This window comes from Acomys minous (genome assembly GCF_964271855.1).
Source record: "Acomys minous genome assembly, chromosome: 4".
NCBI lineage: Eukaryota > Metazoa > Chordata > Mammalia > Rodentia > Muridae > Acomys > Acomys minous.
The window spans coordinates 133,632,161-133,652,873 of record NC_140486.1 but is presented as its reverse complement, the minus strand read 5'-3'; the positions used below and the strand labels follow the sequence as shown (position 1 = coordinate 133,652,873).

At 42.4% G+C, this 20,713-nt stretch overlaps 1 protein-coding gene across 1 annotated transcript; it reads left to right on the top strand.

Moving 5' to 3' along the window:
* The first annotated feature begins 15,766 nt into the window (after nt 1-15,766).
* LOC311596924 (replication factor C subunit 5-like) lies at nt 15,767-18,028 on the top strand. The gene is given in 2 exon segments (XM_084780835.1): nt 15,767-15,987; nt 15,989-18,028. Coding segments are annotated over 2 exon segments (987 nt in total). The 5' UTR covers nt 15,767-15,787; the 3' UTR covers nt 16,776-18,028.
* The last annotated feature ends 2,685 nt before the right edge of the window (nt 18,029-20,713 follow it).

Sequence of the window (20,713 nt, the reverse complement as noted above, 5' to 3'; positions counted from 1 at the left end):
GGTATGCAGGTGTACATGCAGGCAGAGTACTCATAATCATAAAGAAAAAAAAAAAACTGTTTGCAGCCAGTCGTGGTGCCACACACCTTTAATATTAGCACCCGGGAGGCAGAGACGGGTGATTGATGTGAGTTCAAGGCCAGCCTGGTCTACAAACAGTCTTAGTACAGCCAGATCTGCTACACAGAGAAACCCTGTCTGGAAACACACACACACACACACACACACACACACACACACACACACACAAAAGAAAAGAAAAAGAAAAAAGAAAGAAAGAAACAAAGAGAAAAAGAACTGTGTGGAAGAGTTCTGGATCCTTGATACTTAGAAATATTTTACTCCTTCAGATTTCTCTCTTCCCTCCCTTCTCTCCTTATTCTCCATTTCTTCTTTGTTGGGTTTGAAACACCGGGTCTCATGGACTCTACCACTGAGCTATATTCCTACCCCTATTTTATTTCTATCTTAGTTCTATATGAAACTTATGGATTAGAAACTATATTGTTGTTGGCTGTGGTGGCAACGATTGTAGGATTTGCTGAAGAAGGTAGGGGCTGGAGAATCAGAAGCTCAAGGCCAGCCTATGCTACACATTTTAAGCCTGGCAGTGGTGGCAGGCACCTTTAATCCCAGCACCCAGGAGGCAGAGGCAGGCAGATGTCTGTGAGCTTCAGGCCAGCCTGGTCTGCAGACCCAGTTCTTGGACAGCCAGAGCTACACAGAGAAACCCTGTCTCACAAACCAAACAAACGCAAAACAAAAATAAAGGAAAAGAAACTTCACTGTTCAGCTAAAGAGATAGCTAGCCCAGCAGTTAAGAGCACTGGATGCTTTATCAGAGGACCCAAACTTGCCATGAAGTGCCAGATATTACAAGTTTGCATCAATTTTCTCATGGAATACTTAAGAACAACCTGATGAGACAGGTAATTAGCATTTCCATTTAACAAGAGGAATGGACCCCCAGAGAGGTTAAATACAGCTCAGTGAGCAACAAGGGCAGACTCAGTCCCAGGGACCTGGGTGTGTGGAGGGGTAACTCTTTGCTAAAATACTGCATCATTTTTATCTTCTTCTTAGAGTTAAGCCTCTCCAAAGACGCTGCCTACTTCTCTAGTAAGACAACATGACAGGGGCAATATATAGGAGAAATTCATGGGGTCTTACACTTCAGAGGGTTAGAGTCCACGTTCATGATGGTGGGGCACACGGCAGCAAGCAGGCAGAAATGGTGCTAGAACAGTAGCTGAGGACTTACCTCTTCAGACACGACCATGAAGTTGGAATGGCAAGGGCTTTTGAAACTTCAAGGCTTGCCGCGCCCATGGCACACCTTCTCCAAATGGGGACCAATAATTCAAACATATGAGCATATGGGGACCACTCTCCTTCAAACCACCACAGCTTGGTTATTGTGTTTCTTCTTCCACTAAAACATAAGCCCCTTGAAGTCAACTCATTTGCTTAGAGACCCTAAGCATATTTATATGCATTGTGCATTGTACAAGGAAGCCCTAGATGAGATGGAAACATGGGCTGAAACCTAGTCTTCTTCAAGTTGCTCCCAGAAGGCCTATCTTACACAAAACCAAGGCTGGCAGTGGGCCTGACATAGATCTTGCTCAATAGTTGATTCCCAGAGACTAGATCAGAGACTGGACACTTTAGATTCTTACAGACTATGTACTAACTGAATGAAACGGGACAGCGTAAACTGTAGCCAGATAGGATTGTACTAGAAAATAACCGTGTTACATTAAAAAGATTTTATCTTATTTTAAATTGTGAGTGTGTGTGCGTGCGTGCGTGTGTGTGTGTGTGTGTGTGTGTGTGAGAGAGAGAGAGAGAGAGAGAGAGAGAGAGAGAGAGAGAAAGAGAGAGAGACAGAGAGCGAGTGTGAGAGAGAGAGAGACAGAGAGACAGAGACAGAGAGACAGAGACAGAGACAGAGACAGAGACAGAGACAGACAGGGACAGAGAATGGGTTTGTACATGTAAATGCAGTACTACTGGAGGCCAGCAGAGGGTATAAGTTCTCCTGCAGCTGGAGTTACAGATGGTTGTGAGGCACTGGACATAGGTGCTGGGAACCAGACTCAGGTCCTCTTTGAGATCAGTACATGATCTTCATGGCTGAGTCATCTCTCCATCTTATACAACAAAGGTGAGGCTGGGGTGATAGCTCAGGTAGGACAGGAGTTTAGATGGCTGGCACTCATTTGAATATTGGGCAGATGTGGCAACATTCCTGTAATCCCAGCACTTGAGAGTAGAGGTAGAGGAATCTACTGTCAAGCTGAATAGATGAGCTCTGGATTCAAGTGAGAAACCCAACCTTGATGTACAAGCTAGAGAATGATGAAAGAAGACATATGGTGTTAAGCTTTGGCCTTTATGTACATTTGCACACACAAATGTACTTATATATGTTAACATATACATGTGCAGACACATACACACACACGTCTTACATGTGAGGCAAAAATTTTTTTGATCACTGAACTATACTCTCAGTCTTCAGGGAGTCTTTTTTCTTTTAGGTCTCCAAGACAGAGTTTCTCTGTGTAATAGCCCTGGCTGATCTGGACTCACTTTGTAGACCAGGTTGTCCTTGAACTCACAGAGACCCACCTGCCTCTGCCTTCGGCCGGGATCACAGGTGTGCATCAATATGCCTAGCATAGAGTGGTCTCTAATGAGACTCTTCAACAGGAAGTTCCCTCAGATGAAGTGATTTCAGATTTTCCCATGAATGTGTTCTTAACTTTTGCCTGAGTCTCAGGTAAGTGGGAATCTTGTGTGACTACTTTTGGGCGATCTTTGATGATAGTGTCTAACCACATGGTTCCTTAAAGTAATTTCCCCCGAGATTTCACTTTGTGTGCAAACCAGCTGTAGTGGTTTGAATAAGAACGGCCCTCATAGGCTCATAGATTTGAATGATTGGCTGCTAGGGAGTAGCACTGTTAGGAGGCGTGGCCTTGCTAAAGTAGGCGTGGTCTTCTTGAGAAAGTATATTACTGGGGTTAGGGTTAGGGTTTAAAAGTGCCCAGTGTCTTTCTCTCTGTCTACTGCCTGAAGATCAAAATGTGGAACTCTCAGCTGCTCTCCAGGACCATGTCTGCCTGCATGCTGCCATGTTTCCCGCCATGATGGCAGTGGAGTAACCCTCTGAACCCGTAAGCCAGCCTCAATTTATAAGAGTTGCAGTGGTCACTGTGTCTTTTCACAGTAATAAAAACCCTAAGACGCCAAGCCCTTCCCAAGGTGCTTCCTCTTTGCCTGCCGCACTGCTTCCTGCTTCCGGCTGCCTCCTTGATGCCGCACTGCTTCCTGCTTCCGGCTGCCTCCTTGATGCGTCACTCTCGTTTTCTCCTATTCAAATGTCCATTTGTCCTGGTGAGACCAAGGACTCCTGGTCATAAAAGCAGCCAATAATTCTGCCGCTGTATATTTCTATCCCTTTCTGTTTTCTGGGCTAATAACCTGTTTTCTCTCCTCCCCAGCACTGTGGGCTGTTGAAAAGTCACTTATTAAAGAGAAGCAAGTGTGATTATCTTGTGAACTTCCCCTTGGGTTTTAATAGCTATTTGCAAAGAACACTTAAAGCAAACCACATCAAACTAACATCTAACTTCCCTGTTGTGGCTGGGGATCTAACACAACCATGCTCTTGTGCTACTGAACTCTACTCCGGACTCTAGATACTGCTGTGTTCGGTCTCCTGGGCGAGCAAGTGGCAGTAACAGTGGTGACATTGAGTCCTAGATCTGGAACTCTTGGAGCTTCTACCACAGGAAGACTGGTACAGAAAGACTGACTGCCTATCAGCCATTTTTTTTCCCTGAAAATATTTAACCTGGCCAAATGGAAACTATTTGGCCATGTAACTCTACTGTTGTGAGCTAATGATACTGGACTATTAACATGTGTAGTTAGTAGCCAGGCGATGGAGGTGCACACCTTTAATCCCAGCACTTGGGAGGCAGAGGCAGGTGGATCTCTGTGAGTTCAAGGCCAGCCTGGACTACAAAGGACAGCCAAGATAACACAGAGGAACCCTGTCTTGAAAACAAACAAACAAACAAACAAATAAACAAACATGTGGAACTAACGAGCTAGCTCTTTGAAATGAATTGATAATAATATTGTTCTTGTGATCCACCTGCCTCTGCCTCCCCAGTGCTAGGATTACAGGCGTGCACCTCCACGCATGGCTGATAATAATATTATTCTTTTCTTATTTAGGTCTTAGGTAAGTGTTTTAGAGCAAATTAAAACTCATTAAAATATATCATGTCCCTTATGTTTCTTTTCTTTTTTCTTGGTTTTTGGTTTTTCAAGATAGGGTTTCTCTGTGTAGCCTTGTCTGTCCTGGAACTCACTCTATAGATCAGGCTGGCCTTGAACTCACAGAGATCTGCCTGCCTCTGCCTCCCAAGTGCTGGGACTAAAGGTGTGCACCACCACTGTCCCTGCTGCTGCCTGGCTGTATCTTCTCATATTGCTTTTCAAGCTTTTATGACCATTCTTAGCTCAAATAGCAAGATAATAATTGATATTATAAATGTTAGGAAATAATCCCAGCATTCCGGAGGCAGAGGCAGACTGTTTGCTGTGAGTTTGAGGCCAGCCTGGTCTACAAAGTGAGTCCAGGACAGTGTCCCAACCCCAACAAATAATATGCACCCGCACCTACCCTGGAATCCTTTCCCACTCTCCAAAGGCTCATTCATATATATATATATGCCCCTTATCCACTCCGAACAAACGGGGGCACAAGCTGTTTCACTAAATATTGTCTAAGAGTTGCTGTTTCATTGGGGTAGCTCTTAGCTAGGAGACTGTAACGCTACAGAAGGCCTGGGAGAAGGGCGTTCCCCCAGCACTCCCAGCTGGACGTGAATCCTGCAGACCCCACACGGTCAGGGCTCTGCTTCATCCTTCCCTCTGGCTGGCTTGCTCGAAAACCTAGAAGGACAGAGCAGAGAGTGGAACCACGTGCTATTTACTTCAACCATGGACCTGAGTTAAGAGAAGTCATATTTGCTGCTAATGATGTGCAAGATTGGCATGTCGAGAGTCAGAAAGCAGTTAGTTTATTTGCAATACTATGACTAATACTTGTATTAACTTTTTTTTGGTGATTCTTTCTTTCTTTTTGTTTTGTTTTGTTTTTTGAGACAGGGTTTTCTGTGTAGCCTTAGTTGTCCAGGACTGTTTCTTGTAGACCAGGCTGGCCTCGAACTCACAGAGATCCACCTGCTTCTGCCTCCCTGAGTGCTGGAATTACAGGTGTGCACCTCTGTACTTGGTGTGTGTTGATACTTTCAGAACTAATGATTCCAATAATTCTTGAAAACTAGTTCATGGTGGCTCTACCAGACTACAGCTAATGGCTCCGAATCTCTCCCTTCCCTCTCTCTCTCCTTCCCTCCTTCTCTCTCTCTCTCTCTCTCTCTCTCTCTCTCTCTCTCTCTCTCTCGTGTGTGTGTGTGTGTGTGTGTGTGTGTGTGTGTGTGTGTGTGTGTTTGTTGTTGGCTGTCTGGAACAAGGTCTATACAGCCCAGGATGACTTTAAACTCTCAGCCTCTATAGTGCTAGGATGGTAGGTGTCCACCACTATGCCTGACTCTTCCTCTTAGTTTGTATAACATTATCTCTTAGGTCTTGAATAAGTAGTAGGAAATGAAATTGGAGGCAGAAACAATGTATGAATCATATCTTGTCAGGAACTCAGATAGTGGAGCTCTACAGGAATTTAGAAAAGTCTAGCTTGAGCTATGGTAATTTTTATCTTGTAGGAAGGCTACAGAATCTGCTATTTATTTATTTATTTATTTATTTATTTATTTATTTTATTAAGACTGATTTCTTAGTGTCTTGGAATTATTTTCAAACAATCTGGGTTTACAATGCCATTTAAGAATATAATACCGAGCTGGTGAGATGGCTCAGTGCTTAAAAGCACCGTTTGCTCATCCAAAGGTCCTGAGTTCAATTTCCAGAAACCACATGGTGGCTCACAATCTCTATAATGTGATCAGATGCCCTCTTTTGGCCTGCAGGTGTACATACAGGCAAAATACTGTATACTTAATAATAAACAAATCTTTAAAAAAAAAGAATATAATACCATTTTCAAACAATGCTTAGATGTAAGAAAAGCCAATACTAAGCAAGCAGCCTTCTGGGCAAATCATATCAGTGTCCTTAATCTTTTAGCTAGTCTTTTAATTTCACATTCTTGTAGTGAAAAGTACACTTAGCAACTAGGACTGTGGGTTTGCTTCATAAAAGGAGACCCCAGATCAGCCCAACTAAACATTCAACAGTTAGAGCTAGGGCTGGAGCTAGCGCTACTGCTCTTCCTAGAGGTAAAAGCACACAGATGGCAAGACAGCAAACGCACAAGAGAGAAAGAACGTGCTCCAGGCCACATGCTTGGTGGCCTCTCCTTCCCAGCCCCATTAGGATGTTTGACAAAAGACAGGCTTATACTTCATTATGGCAGGAGGGAAAAAGACGGGAAGCAGCAATGCTCAAAGGGCATGTGGAATATTCTGAATGAAAAGGGTCATAATTGAGTTCTGCCTGCAAGCAAAATTTACATCACACAAATTGGCTCTATTGGAAAGAGAAGGATAATGAGAAAAGAGGACTAGCTTTCAGTGACAGTGTCTGAGTATATTTGAAAAGATATAGAACATTGAGGATGTTTAGTATATTTTGAAATTAGTTTATTTCTCAAATACTGATATACATATACTACTCTTACTAAAATATATTTCAAAATTTCATTGTGTATATTCATTGTACATGGTAGTATGTTAATTAGGATATTTTCTTTCTTTGTGTGCATGATTGTGTGTATGTGTGTGTGTGCAAGGTTATGTGTGTCAGTGTGCATGTGGAACCAGAAGTTGATGTCAAGTGTCTTTCTCAGTCACTTTCTGCTTCATTTTTTTGAGACAGAAACTCTCACCAAGCCTGTAGCTCTCCAGTTTGGCTAGGATGGCCAGCGGGTGAGCTCCAGAGCCCTGTCTGTCTCTCTCCCCACTTGGTATGACCATCATGCACTTGGTTCTCTCCATGAGTGCTTGTGATCCAAACTCAGACCCTCCTGCTTGCATGGCAAGAACTCTGCTGACTGAGCTTCTCACCAGTCCCCACCACAAGGACATTCCATACAAGGACACTTTGAGCATGTGCACCCACACTCTTTGTTTCCTCTTTCTCCCCCCCCCCCACCTGTCAGGTCATCCTTGTTCCCTTAGATGGTCTCACTTTTACTTTCATGTCACGAGTGCATCCAGTGCTGGAATCGAACCCAGGGCCTCGAGTGTGCTCAACAACAATTTTACCACTGAGCAACATCTCCCGCCTTTAAGGATGAAATTTTGTTTCTTACATTGTCTTTTGCCATACATCAAAAGCTCCTTAATCCCAGAACTCAGGAGGGAAAGGCAGGTGGATCTCTGTGAGTTCGAAGGCAGCTTGGTCTACAGAGTGAGTCCAGGACAGCCAAGACTACCCAGAGAAACCTGTCTGGAAAAACAAAACAAAACAACAACAAAAATGTCCACACAAACACACAGTACAAGAACAGATGCTGTCAGCCGGGCGGTGTTGATACATGCCTTTAATCCCAGCACTCGGGAGGCAGAGGCAGGCAGATCACTGAGAGTTCTACAGAGGCCAGCCTGGTCCACAAAGTGAGTCCAGGACGGCCAGGGCAACACAGAGAAACCCTGCCTTGAGAAACAACAACAACAACAACAACGACAACAACAACCAAACAAACAGAACAGATGCTGTCAAATTCATCAGCATTCTATGAACAGCAAAGTAAAGTTGTAAATTAAGTGTGATTTCCTTTTTGGGGGTAATCAAATGGCTCCTTGGTATCAGTTGGTATGCACCAAACAAATGCTGTACTTCTCTGTTTTATTTTTGTGTTATTATTTCTGCCTCATAAGAATTTTTGCAAAATGTAGTGTTGAAATGTCAAAACTGCAGTTTCCCTCCCTCCTCCTTTCTCTCTCTCTTCCTCCCTTCTTCCCTCCCTCTCCCTGTCTCTCTTCTTTCTTTTTTGCAGAAATTGTTTTTATGTTTTTTGTTGTTGTTGTTGTTTTTTGTTTTGGTGTGTGTGTCCCAGTATAGTTTGAATAATAAAAATATTGAAAACAAAAGATATGATAAAGCTTCTGCTCAGCATGAAAAGTAATTGGTCTCAAATGGGTTTAGTATAGATGGCGCTTGATGTGTAAGAGGAATTCCTGTAATTAAAATTTGTTTCAGGACTCAGCCCCAATTAAAAAAAAAAAAAAAAAGCCAACAGAGGTGCGGGCTGTGGTTTGTCTATGACCACAAGGTGGCAGTGTCGCACCACGAGCGCCTACATTTCCAGGGTGATAATTGCAAACTGAACTTAGTCCTTTACTAGGTTGAAAGCAGCGATGGTTTTTAAAGGATACATGCCTGGCAACAAAATTCCCTGTCATGGGACTGAAATTCGTCAAGCTTATAAACTGCTTTTGTCTAAAGACCCACCCCCACCCGCGCCATAGGAAAAGTTTGAAAGAATTTCTCAAAAAAATTCATACTGTCAAAATTACTAGTACACATTAATTTTTAAATACCAATTTATGTTTTCCTTTGTATTACAGTTTTCCTGAAATTGGAGATACCAAACAGCCTAGTGGAGGATCATCAGTCAACTCATGCTACAGAGTAAGACCTGACTCCATTAATCATATAGTAGCTGCAACCAGCTGGCAAGGCTGAGGCAGGAGAGACCCCGAGCTTGCGACCAGCCTCAGTTATTAGGTAGAGGAACCTTGTCTCAAAACCAAAAGAAACCACATTCATATTTTCAGATAACATATCTAATATTGAAGAGTTATATAAAGAGCTTTCCTGGAGACACGATATACTTTGTATTGTATGTATATATTCTCTTGACTTGCTTGTTAAATTCTTCCTAAATAATTCATTTGCGTATGGCAAGAGCCAGCATGGGCCCTACATTCAAGGACACTGTTTTTCTAATATTAATGAATAAGCAAGCAGGCACAAAAGTAGGTAATAAGGGCTAGAGAGATGGCTCAGAGGTTAAGAGCGCTGTCTGTTCTTCCAAAGGTCCTGAGTTCAATTCCCAGCAACCATATGGTGGTCCACAACCATCTATAATGTGATCTGGTGCCCTTTTCTGACATTCAGGCAGAACACTGTATACATAATAAATAAATAAATCTAAAAAAATAGGTGATAAGCAACAAAAATGGAAAAGTATAGTCACAGAGATAAAAAGCACTATAATCATGACATGTTTCTGAAGAAATTCAGAAGGGTGGTTTAAACTGTAAGTGCAAATTCACAGGAAAAAGACTCTGTCTTCTTTTTTTTGAGACAGGGTCTCAGTATATAACCTTGGCTATCCTGAAACTCACTCTGTAGACCAAGCTGGCCTCCAAGTCATAGAACTCCACCTGCTTCTGCCTCCCATGCACTGGGATTAAAGTCATGTACCACCTCACCTGTCTATCAAAATCACCCAAACAACAACAACAACAACAACAACAAAAACAAAAACAAACACAAACAAAATAAATTCTTCAACAAGATGCAGCAAAAAGCATTGCATTTCTGTGTTAAACATATTTTCTTTCTTTCTTTCTTTCTTTTTCTTTAGCAACCTGGGAACATTTGCATTTTTTAAAATGATCATAGTTGCTATAGGAAAGTTGAAGAACAAACACTGGGGCAATGTTTTCTTTTGGTTGTTAAGGTATCTAAGCAGTTGTTTCTAAAAAGATTAAATAACCAACAGACTTTCCATTCTTTGTGAAGCTTGTCTTTCTTTTCTGTTATTCATAGAAAATATAATTTCCTTAGGAGAATTATGGCCCCTGATGGGAACCACATAGCTTTGCCTCAGTTGAAATTTGAAAAAGCAATAGTTTGTATCTGTAATATTGACCATTTTAAGTTCAAGATAGCTTTTGCTTATATAAGAAATAAGCACACTGAGATCTGCCATTCATATTGTGAACAAACAATAGAGAAAATATTCATAGGACCAGTGATTCATCGTTATTTTTTGTTGAGGTAAAAAAAAAATCTCTGGAGGACAAGAGTTCAATGAGCAAATAGCATGGCCACAGAATGACACAGGCTTTCCTGTGAGTGGAATGTAGAAGCAAGGACAGTTTTGATGTAATCAGAACATTTACAAAGTCCTCCTCATTGTTGATGAGTAATTTGATTTAATGACAGACCTTTGTTTGTGATATGTAGATTCTGACAACCAACTTCCCTTTCCCCTTCCCAAGTAAGATGTTTGAAGTTTAATGATATTATTAATTACTATTTCCTGTAATACATCTATAGTATAGGCTACTTCTAAGCTCCAGGGTAATCAGAGATGTTCAGCTTTTTGACACGGGGACACGATGCTGTCATCTACAAATGAGTAAAGGGGAAGGAGCACATTCAGAACTATTTTGAGACACATGCAGCTTGATGGTGCTGATCAAATATGCCTCCTCCAGATCCAATTTTAGCAAAAAGAATGCATCACAACTCCTGTATCAGGAAACTGTGGCTATAAGCCTTGTGGTACGGAAGGGAAACTCTGGTGAGTTAGGGAGGAAGGATTTAGGATGGACCCGGGTGAGCATTTCAGCAGTTTCTGGGTATAAGGTTGACCCTACTTGTTGAGGATCTGGCCCTGGGGTGATTAGAGCACCTGAGCAGCTGCAGACTGTACGGCTGAGCCTGTAGAGGAGCTGGTTGGAGGTATATTGATTGATAACTCCTTCCTGAGGGGAAGGGACAATGAAAGAAGCAGGTCACCCAGTCATTTATTGGCAGTCCAAAATAAGGCATGGCCAGCATTTGCATGGGAAAGATGTAAAGCATTGAGTTACAGGAACTAGAGCTTTGGCTTAAAAGGGTTTCAGTAGAGTTTCTGCTGGACGAGGAACAGTACTGTGGAGAATAAAAGAAACTAGGTGAGCAGAAGGGGAAATCTGAGTAAAAGCCAAACAGGAGAAACATAAGAGCTACACACCAAGGATTACCCCAAAAAAGTTGAGGAACGCCTTAGACATCATGTGGAGTGGAGGCATCCGTGAAATAATAGGAGGCCGGAGAAGTTGAAAATATCTCGTGTTGGTCCTCTGGGCTATGAAAGTAGAAATTTTATTTATTTATTTATTTATTTATTTGTTTATTTATTTTTATGCTTTGGTGTATTTAGGAAATGCCTCAAGACTGACTATTCCTTTGTTGTTGTTTTGTTTTTTGAGACAGGGTCTCATTATATAGCTCTGGTTGTCCAGCAACTTACTGCATAAATCAGGATGGCCTTGAACTCATAGAAATCCGACTGCCTCTGCTTCTAGAGTTCTGGGATTAAAGGCATGCACCACCATGCCAGCTAGGACTGGTTATTTCTAACCCGGGGCTTCTGCATAAGAGTGATTTCTGGGGTTTTATGGGCCATAGTTTTGGATTCAGAGAATCAAATGAAAATGATGCATCTCTTTCAATAAAAATATACATCAGTTCAGGAACTTGGCAGATAGTCCACAGCCATTGGGTGGGACACTCTGCCTTAGAAGCTACAATAAAAGAACTGAATGGATATTCTCTTTGCATCGGTCATGCTATATCTGGCTAAATCACACAGCTAATACCATTACATGTTAATTGAGACTAGTACTTTTTCTTAGTTCTATTAAAAGGAATCAAAAATCATTAATGTAATAGAAATAGGTCCTCTATTATATATGTGGGGACAGCTTTGTGTGTTTTTTTCTTTCTAAACTAAACATCTTTAAAAAATTTCTTCTCTCATATATTACATTCCAATTGCAGTTTCCCCTCCTTCCCCCTACGTCCAGTCTCTCCTTCTAACCTTCCCTCTCCCCCAGATCAAGCCCCCACTCTTCCTTCCCTCAAAAAGAGCAGGCTTTCTCAGGGGCATCAGCCAAACACTGCAAAGCAAGACGAGGCCTATGCCACCACATCAAGGCTGCATAAGCCAACCCAGTAGGGGGAAAAGGGCCCCACAAGTAGGTAAAAGAGTCTGGGACAGGTAGGATCTAGGCCAGACCCCTACAGGCTCCCTGAGCTCTGTGATCCCCGTCAGTCCCAGTCAGTTGATTCTGAGGTTTTGTCCTTTTGGTGTGGCCCTGACCCCTCTGCTTTCTCCTATCTTTCCCCTCCTTCTCTGCAGGACTCGCTGAGTTCCGCCTGATGTTTGGCTGTGGGTCTCTGAACCTGTTTCTATCAGTAGCTGGATGAAGTCTCTCTGATAATCATTCTGCTAGACTCTTCCTTTTTAAAAAATATTTTATTAATTTACTCATATTACATCTCAATTGTTAGCCCATCCCTTGTATCCTCCCATTCCTCTCTCCCTCCCATTTTCCCCTTAGTCCTCTCCCTTATGTCTGTGACTGAGGGGGACCTCCTCCCCCTGTATATGCTCATAGGGTATCAAGTCTCTTCTTGGTAGTCTGCTATCCTTCCTCTGAGTGCTACCAGACCTCCCCATCCAGGGGACAAGGTCAAAAATGAGGCACCAGAGTTCGTGTGAAAGTCAGTCCCCACTCTCCACTCAACGGTGGGGAATGTCCTGTCCGTTGGCTAGATCTGGGTAGGGGTTTGAAGTTTACTGCTTGTATTGTCCTTGGCTGGTGCCATAGTTTGAGCAGGACCCCTGGGCCCAGATCCACCCGTCATAATGTTCTTCTTGTAAGTGTCTAGGACCCTCTGGATCCTTCTGTTTCCCCATTCTCCCATGCTTCTCTCACCTAAAGTCCCAATAGGATGTCCTCCCCTCTGTCCTACTTTCCTGGTAAGTGAAGACTTTCATGAGACATGCCCTTTGGGCTAGTGTCCAGATATAAGTGAGTATATACCATTTGACTCTTTCTGCTTCTGGGTGAACTCACTCATTATGATCTTATCCCAGAACATTCTGCAGGCTATAGGCGGAAAGGTTTTGTGGCTGAGTTAGTGTCTCAATCCTTGAGACGCTTGAGGTCTTGCCTGGTTACAGAAGATAGCTACTTTAGGCTTCTGGGACAGCTTTCTCACTTATTAAGGCTTTATGGTTTCTTTATAACCAGTTAAGCTAAAATCTCTTTTCACATTCTTCTTACTATCAAAGATCAGAAAATCTGGTTTTTCCTAGTTCTGAGAAAAATGGAAAAAAAAAATACCCAGAAAGTTTTTTCCTTCAATGATTGAAAAGTTTTTTGAATACTTCAAAGGAGAAATAAAAAATTCACACAATGGAATAATAAAACATTGCTTGACATTTTTCTTTAAATTTTAATAGGCATTAATTCGATACCTTAATGCTGGCCAATACCAAGTCTGAAACCATGAGTTAGAAATAATTTGGCTGGTAAAATGAGACCTGAAGGGAATACAATAAAACAGTCTATGAGAGTTTCATAATGCTGATTTAAAAATTTCTATTTCTCTATGTAATTATCTTTCTAATTAATTTTTAGTTGGTATATTAAATAATGGGTTTCACTATGATGTGTGCATTAGCCTACATCACATAAGAAGATGTTAAAAAATAATTTGTCTGGTCTTTACTTCAGGTTCCTGGGACAGAGATTTTAAACCTTTTCAGTTTACTCAGTGATAAACATGCCCATTACTCATGGTGAGCCACTCAGACAAAGCCTGGATTCATTAGTAAAGTGCCTATTGTGCGTCCCTAAGTAGTTCTGGTATGGAGATTGGCTGTGTCAGAAAGACTGAATGTGATTGCAGATTGGAACTTTGAGTCAGATGGTTTTACTTCCAACCTGTAGAGACAAGAGAGGTTTGGGTATCAGATTCATTCATGTGGTAGTGAGACCCTAACAACAACTTTAGACATGGAAACTCTTGTGAGCTTCTCAGTTGGTAAACACATTGATGAGCTAGGAGTCTATGGCATGCTGATGACCCCTGTCATACTCTTGAGAGGCCTGAACTTTGCACAGAAGTTCCTCTTGCCAGTGGCAAATGCCTTTGTGGCACAGGATGTCTAAATAGAAAGCATGAGGCTACCCCTCTCATGGTCTTAGAAGCTTCCTTGCTCTCCAGAGAGTTGCAAGATTGACTGAGAGTAACTGCCATGATGAAAGAAAAGTAGTCCATAGGTGCACAAACCATTTGAAAGAGACACACTAACTAGTTGGGATAAACAGGGTTAGGCAGATATTCACTACTGAAGACCCAGCAAGATGAACAACATCTCCATGGAGGCCTCTGGAAAAATGGAAAACTATCCAAAGCTCGATACCACAGCTGCTGAAATGTAGGCATTCCCAAAGCCCTCTGGCCCAACTGACTGAAAACATGATTCTGAGTTGTTAACTGCACTGAATTCACCTAGAAATTGTTTAATTAAGCTTTCTATAATCAGGTGGTATTAGAAGCTCAGGATAGACATTTAAAGTCATTCATAGAAGATTAAAAACACACTTTTACATATTTAAATTATGGCTATTAAAATTCCATCCTCCTCTAAAGTAATAATGCAAAACTAAGCAGAGTGTCTCTTACCTGTTCATTTCTCCTACATCATCCATTGATTGCCCTTATTTCCTCTCAGGGGGCTGAATTGCTAGCCTATTTCTGTCAACATTCTCAGAGTTAGAGGCCATACGCTCCAGGGAACTTGGAAGATGTCAGATTGTTAGTTATTATTATAATAACTGTTCAGTTAAATAAAAGCTATATGAATTTGTATATTGAAAAGTTTCAGACAGTTCATATTTTAGCCTTGTTCATTTTGCAATAAGATCTTTCCATTTAATTATTAATTTGGCTGTTATTTCTAGAAAATCTTAATTATAAAAACTGTTTTCAGGACAGTATTCATAAGCCACTAACTTTTTCCCCTTAGTGGTAGAGGTGTTATATATGTGATAACTGACTCTAGGTAGGGTTTAACCAAGCATAAATATACATATATATATTTTAAAGATTTATTTATTTATTATGTATATAGTGTTCTGCCTGCATGTACACCTGCATGAATGCCTGTACGCCAGAAGAGGGCGCCAGATCTCATTATAGATGGTTGTAAACCACCATATGGTTTCTGGGAATTGAATTCAGGACCTTTGGATGAGCAGCCAGTGCTCTTAACCTCTGAGCCATCTCTCCAGCCGATCATAAATCATTTTCATGTAAATTTAACTTAAAGGATAGTTTCCTTATGATTTGGGGATGGCTGGAAGCTAAGGATACAGTTTAGACAAAGCTGTCTTATTTCAAATTGGATGACAAAAGGAATTATGCTATCTGCAATATATATATATATATATATATATATATATATATATATATATATCAATCAAATATTATATATATGTTAGTAAGCTTTCTGCCACTGTGACAGGTGCTTATTTTGAGGAGGGAGAAATGGAGGTCCCACAATTCCTGTAAGCCCCTCAATCTGAGGACCTCCCACTAAGCTCTGTTTTTTTTTTTTTTTTTTTTTTAACACTTCAGACTTCCAGTAGTGCCATGGGCTGGTGAGCAAACCTTGAACATAAGAATCTTTTTTGGTGTGTGTGTGGCACTACATATCCAAATTCTAGTGATAATAAAAGCAAAAATCACTATGGGAGGGCTAGGGATGAAACTCAGGTACAATGTTTGTCTGGCATGCTCAGGGCTTTGAGGTTTCATCCTAGCTAAAGAAAAAAAGCCATTATTGAAAACTGATTAGGTCCTGGTCCCGCAGCACCTGTCACTCATGGCAGCGGCGCCTTCACAGCAGCCGCCCGCGGTGGCCCGTGCCCGGAGCCTACCCTGGGTTGAGAAGTACCGGCCACAGACCCTGACCGATCTCATTTCTCACCAGGACATTCTGAGTACCATTCAGAAGTTCATCAGCGAAGGCCGCCTGCCACACCTCCTTCTCTATGGACCTCCAGGGACTGGAAAGACATCCACCAGCCAAGCAGCTGTACAGAGAGAAAGAATTTGGCTCCATGGTCCTGCAGCTGAACACTTCTGACAACCGAGGAATCGATATCTTTCGGGGGCCAATCCTCAGCTTTGCCAGCACAAGGACAATCTTCAAAAAAAGGTGTAAGCCCGCGATACTGCACGAAGCTGATGCCATGACCCAAGATGCCCAGAATGCCTTGAGACGAGTGAGTGAGAAGTTCACGGAAAAGACCAGGTTTTGCCTCATCTGTAATTACCTGTCCAAGATCATCCCTGCCTTGCAGTCACGGTGCACAAGGTTCCGGTTTGGCCCCCTGACACCTGAGCTCATGGTTCCTCGCCTGGAGCATCTAGTAAGAGAAGAGAGTGTTGATATAAGTGAAGGTGGAATGAAGGCCCTTGTCACTCAGTCCAGCGGGGACATGCGAAGGGCCTTGACCATTCTGCAGAGTACCAACATGGCCTTTGGGAAGGTGACAGCGGAAACGGTCTACCCATGCACCAGACATCCACTCACTCTGGACTGGATGCTGAATCTAGACTTCACCACGGCCTACAAAAATATGATGGAGCTGAGAACGCTGAAGGGCTTGGCGCTGCATGACATCCTGACAGAGGTTCACTTGTTTGTGCACAGAGCTCACTTTCTACCTTCAGTTCGGATACATTTATTGCCCAAAATGGCAGACACTGAGTACAGACTCTCTGTTGGCACCAATGAGAAGATACAGCTGAGCTCCCTCATAGCTGCATTTCAAGTCACCAGAGACCTGATAGTGGCTGAGGCCTAGACACTGCAAGGCTTGCTGGCCCTGCCTCAGGCCCTTCGGGAACTGGAGGACAGGGGATGTGCTGCCCTGGGCCACGGGGTAAAACCAGTCACAGAAGTTTCTCCATGCAGGGAATTTGGCAGTGTTCTCTGTGGCTGCTTGGAGCAGGGGTCTACAAAGCAACTTCAGTTTGTAACTATCCACACTGCTTGCTTTTTTGTTTGGTTTTGTTTTTCAAGGCAGAGTCTCTCTGTTAGCTTTGGCTGTCCTGGACTCGCTTTGTAGACCAGGCTGGCCTCGAACTCACATTGATCCACCTGCCTCTGCCTCCTGAGTGCTAGGATTAAAGGCGTGCACCACCACGCTCAGCCCACTGCTTGTCTTTTATAGGTTAAATAAATCTCTGCCACCCCCACCCCACACACGGGAAGGGGCCTTACCTCAATTTTGCAGCAGTGTTCAAATTGAATATGCTTTAATATCTTCCAATTTGAGCTCAACATCTCCAGGCCCAAGCTTCTGAGCCCGCCCTTCTCACTTGCTGCTTCTACTTTAAGTGGATGCTAGCAGATTTCCAATCAAATATTCTCTGGAAACATGCCTATAACCTCAGGACTCAGGAGGCAGAGGCAGAATTATCAGCCAGTTGCAGGCCAGCCTAGTGAGATAGACTCTGTCTCAGAAAGAAAGCACTGGCCTTTCTCTGTTGGAAGGCTTACCAGCAGGTTCCAAATTCTGTTGTGACAACAGGAAAGGAATTGTGACGATGCAGTTAGCTTTTGTGGCCAGTGCCTGTGTTAAGCCTCACTTGCTGGGGGAGTGATGGGACCTGTAAGTGTTCTGTCCATGCTGCTGGCCTGAATCTACACCAAGTTCTTCACAGAATAAAGCATGTGCCCAGGGTTCTAATTCATGCTGGCCTCTCCACCTCCACTTCTTTTAAGGCTGGTGCCATAGAACAAACTCTCCTTAGAGGCCAATCCTTATAAAGCTGTCAGACTGCTACCGACAGGCCTCTGGGCAGCGGCACAGAGCATGCGTGTTCACTTGGGACCAAACTCCCTTGGGGCTAGGTGATGGGCCACTGCTTCTGACAGTGGCGGGTACCCGGTGCACCATGACTGACCTGTTCACATTAGCTGTGTGCATTAGCTGTCTGAGGTGGAGATGTTTTCAGCTATGCTGTCAAGGGGAAATCTATGGCTAAGCTGCCAACTGGTGTCCTGCCCTCCCTTTGTGCTTGTTCTAAAATGCGATTTTTTTCCTTATTTAAAAAAAAAAAGGAGGGGGAAAAAAGGGGGGGGGAAAGAAAACTGTGATTAGTTTTATGTCTCATCTTGCTTATAACACCTTGTTTTCCAGTCAAATACCGATCTAACTGTTGCATTGAGGATATTTTGTAAATGTGGTTAGTGAATATAATTAAGCATAGGAAATTATTTTTAGTATTGTGGGGGGGCCTCAATCACTGGACTGGTTATGAGCTATGATTGCTTTTAGCATCCATTCTAGTGGCCTGATGTGGCAGCAGAGATATAAAAAATATTGGTGATGGCCACTCCTATTATTAAATATTTGTGAGAGGAAAGGCTCAGAATTTCAAATACTATGTATTTAAGAACTTAAAGTCTACTTGTCGAATGGGTATATGAGACTGGCTGTGTGATTTTCTTTATATGCTCATTTGAGTGGTTTTCCAGGTGCCCAGATTTTTAGTCAAATGTCATTTTTAGGTGTGTCTGTGAAGAGATTTCTAGATGAGATTAACACTTGAATTAATTGAATGTAAAGCAAATTATCTTTCTCAGTGTGAAGGGTTACCATCTGATGATTTATTGATGTTCTGATTACATAAGAAGTTGAAGAAGGGAAATTTATTCCTTCTTTACTTGGCAGCTGAGCTAAAACATCTGTATCATGCACCAAAACTGTGTTTTTGACAGCTGCTCATATTATAGTCCAGGTGAAAAATTTACACATGACACATATAAGGTAAGGCCCTTTATTAGCTGACAATCAAGAGTATGCTCTTGCCCCAAGAACTCTCAGCATCAAAGCTAAGAGTTGAAGCACTTTAAAAGGTAAGCCTACAAACCACATAATAGCATTTTCAGGTGTAGATCAGGGGAACCTTGCAGCACGTGTTTTGGCAGAACACATTAGTTGTTTTGTTATCCATCTGGGCCATGGTTAGGGCCATGGAAAGTCCCAACTATGTGACCCTTTAAGGTGGTAAAGCATCAGAGCAGATACAAATTGAAGTCAGGATAAGATCAGGACAAAATGTCATCACCTCAGTCATTTCACTCTATTCTGGAAGGAATAGAAAGAAAACTTGGTAAGAGCCTATGGAGCACAGTTTCATGAGAACGGTCTGACACAAGCTAGGCAAGTGTCACTAATGCTGGTTTGACTGTGACCTATGTCAGAGCTGGCTTCCAAACTAGGGCTACGAATCAGCTGGAAGCTTCCATGAAAACGGAGCTGTCTCATTAAACTGAGATCGCTGCTTTTCCCCATTTGGTTCTGTTCCTTGGAAGTCATCATCTACATCCGATCAAGCTGCTGGAGCCAGGACAACGTTCTCCCATGGCTACTGAAGAGGAGCTGGCTGTTCTCTATGAGGGTTGGATGGATATTTGATTACAAAGTTTTAGAATGGTTTCTTGTCTCATGTGGTCATCCAGAATCCCATCCTTCTGGGCAATGGCTGGGCTCCTGAGAACATTTCAGAACAACCAGAGAGAAAGCAGAGGGTGTAGCGAGGTTCTTGGCTGGATCTGAAGCATGAGCTCCTATGGATTCACAGAAGCTATTGCTTCAGTCTTGTCATTTCGTTTAGTAAAAGCAGCTCCACTTATAAAGGACTACTTTTATATTCCCTGTAACTAGAAATCAAGTGAATGTTTCCATACAATATGGTTGGTTGCTTGCATAAGGTAACACAGATGACATTCCAACTCCCCTTGCTAAGCCAACAGATTACATTTCTAAAGCTAGCCACCATTGTTGATTCCCTTATTTGACCACTTCCTTATGTCTGATTACATCTCCAAGGTACAGCTATCAAATCAAGGCTCAGCAATCAAAATTCATCATTTGGCTACACTGACTAAGTAGTTCAATCAGGACTTATCAACTTGCCCTAGCACAGATTTCCTATTTTCTCCTTAAAAACCACTCTTGCAACTATATCTGTTGCTGTCTTTGTCTGATCCAGAGGCACCCTCTTCCCCCCACCCCCAATTTGTCCCCCTGGGATAATAAATCTCCTTTGTGCTGAGAATTTGGTGTCTGGCTGTGTTCTGGGCTGACTCCAGGACCCTACAATGGCTATTCAAGATGCCCAGAATAAATTTCAATTAAGAGATCAGCCCTAAACAGGATGTTTGTATCAATTCCATCATGGCTCAGGGAACATTGCAGAAGAAATGGCAGAAAGTATCTAAGAGCTTGAAGACAGGGAGAAAAGATGCAAAAATGCTGTCTGTATCTGCTCTGATGCTTTACCACCTTAAAGGGTCACATAGTGGGGACTGATATCTTGGACATGGCTATCAGGAGCATTGTTCCTGAAGAAAATTGACTCTCCTCCCTTAGCAGCCATGGATTTCCTGTTGTTTTTCCACTGAGGTAGGGCTTTGTGAGCCATTTCCCTTCTATGATGAAATGTTGACTATACACTTGGGTTTAATCAATATTTTAAAGATAATATTGTCTCCCATGTTAGTTATTTTTCTATTGCTGTGATAAAAAAAAATGACCATGGCAACTTACAGAAGAATGAATTTACTTGGGCTTAAGCTTCTAGAAGGATAAGGGCCCATGAAGGTAGAGTGTAGGCATGGAATCCGCAGCAGAAACCAAGGGCTCACATCTTAAACCATAAGCATGAAACAGAGAAAGCAAACCGTAAACAGAGAGAGGCTTTGCACCCTCAAAGCCCACTCCAATGTTGT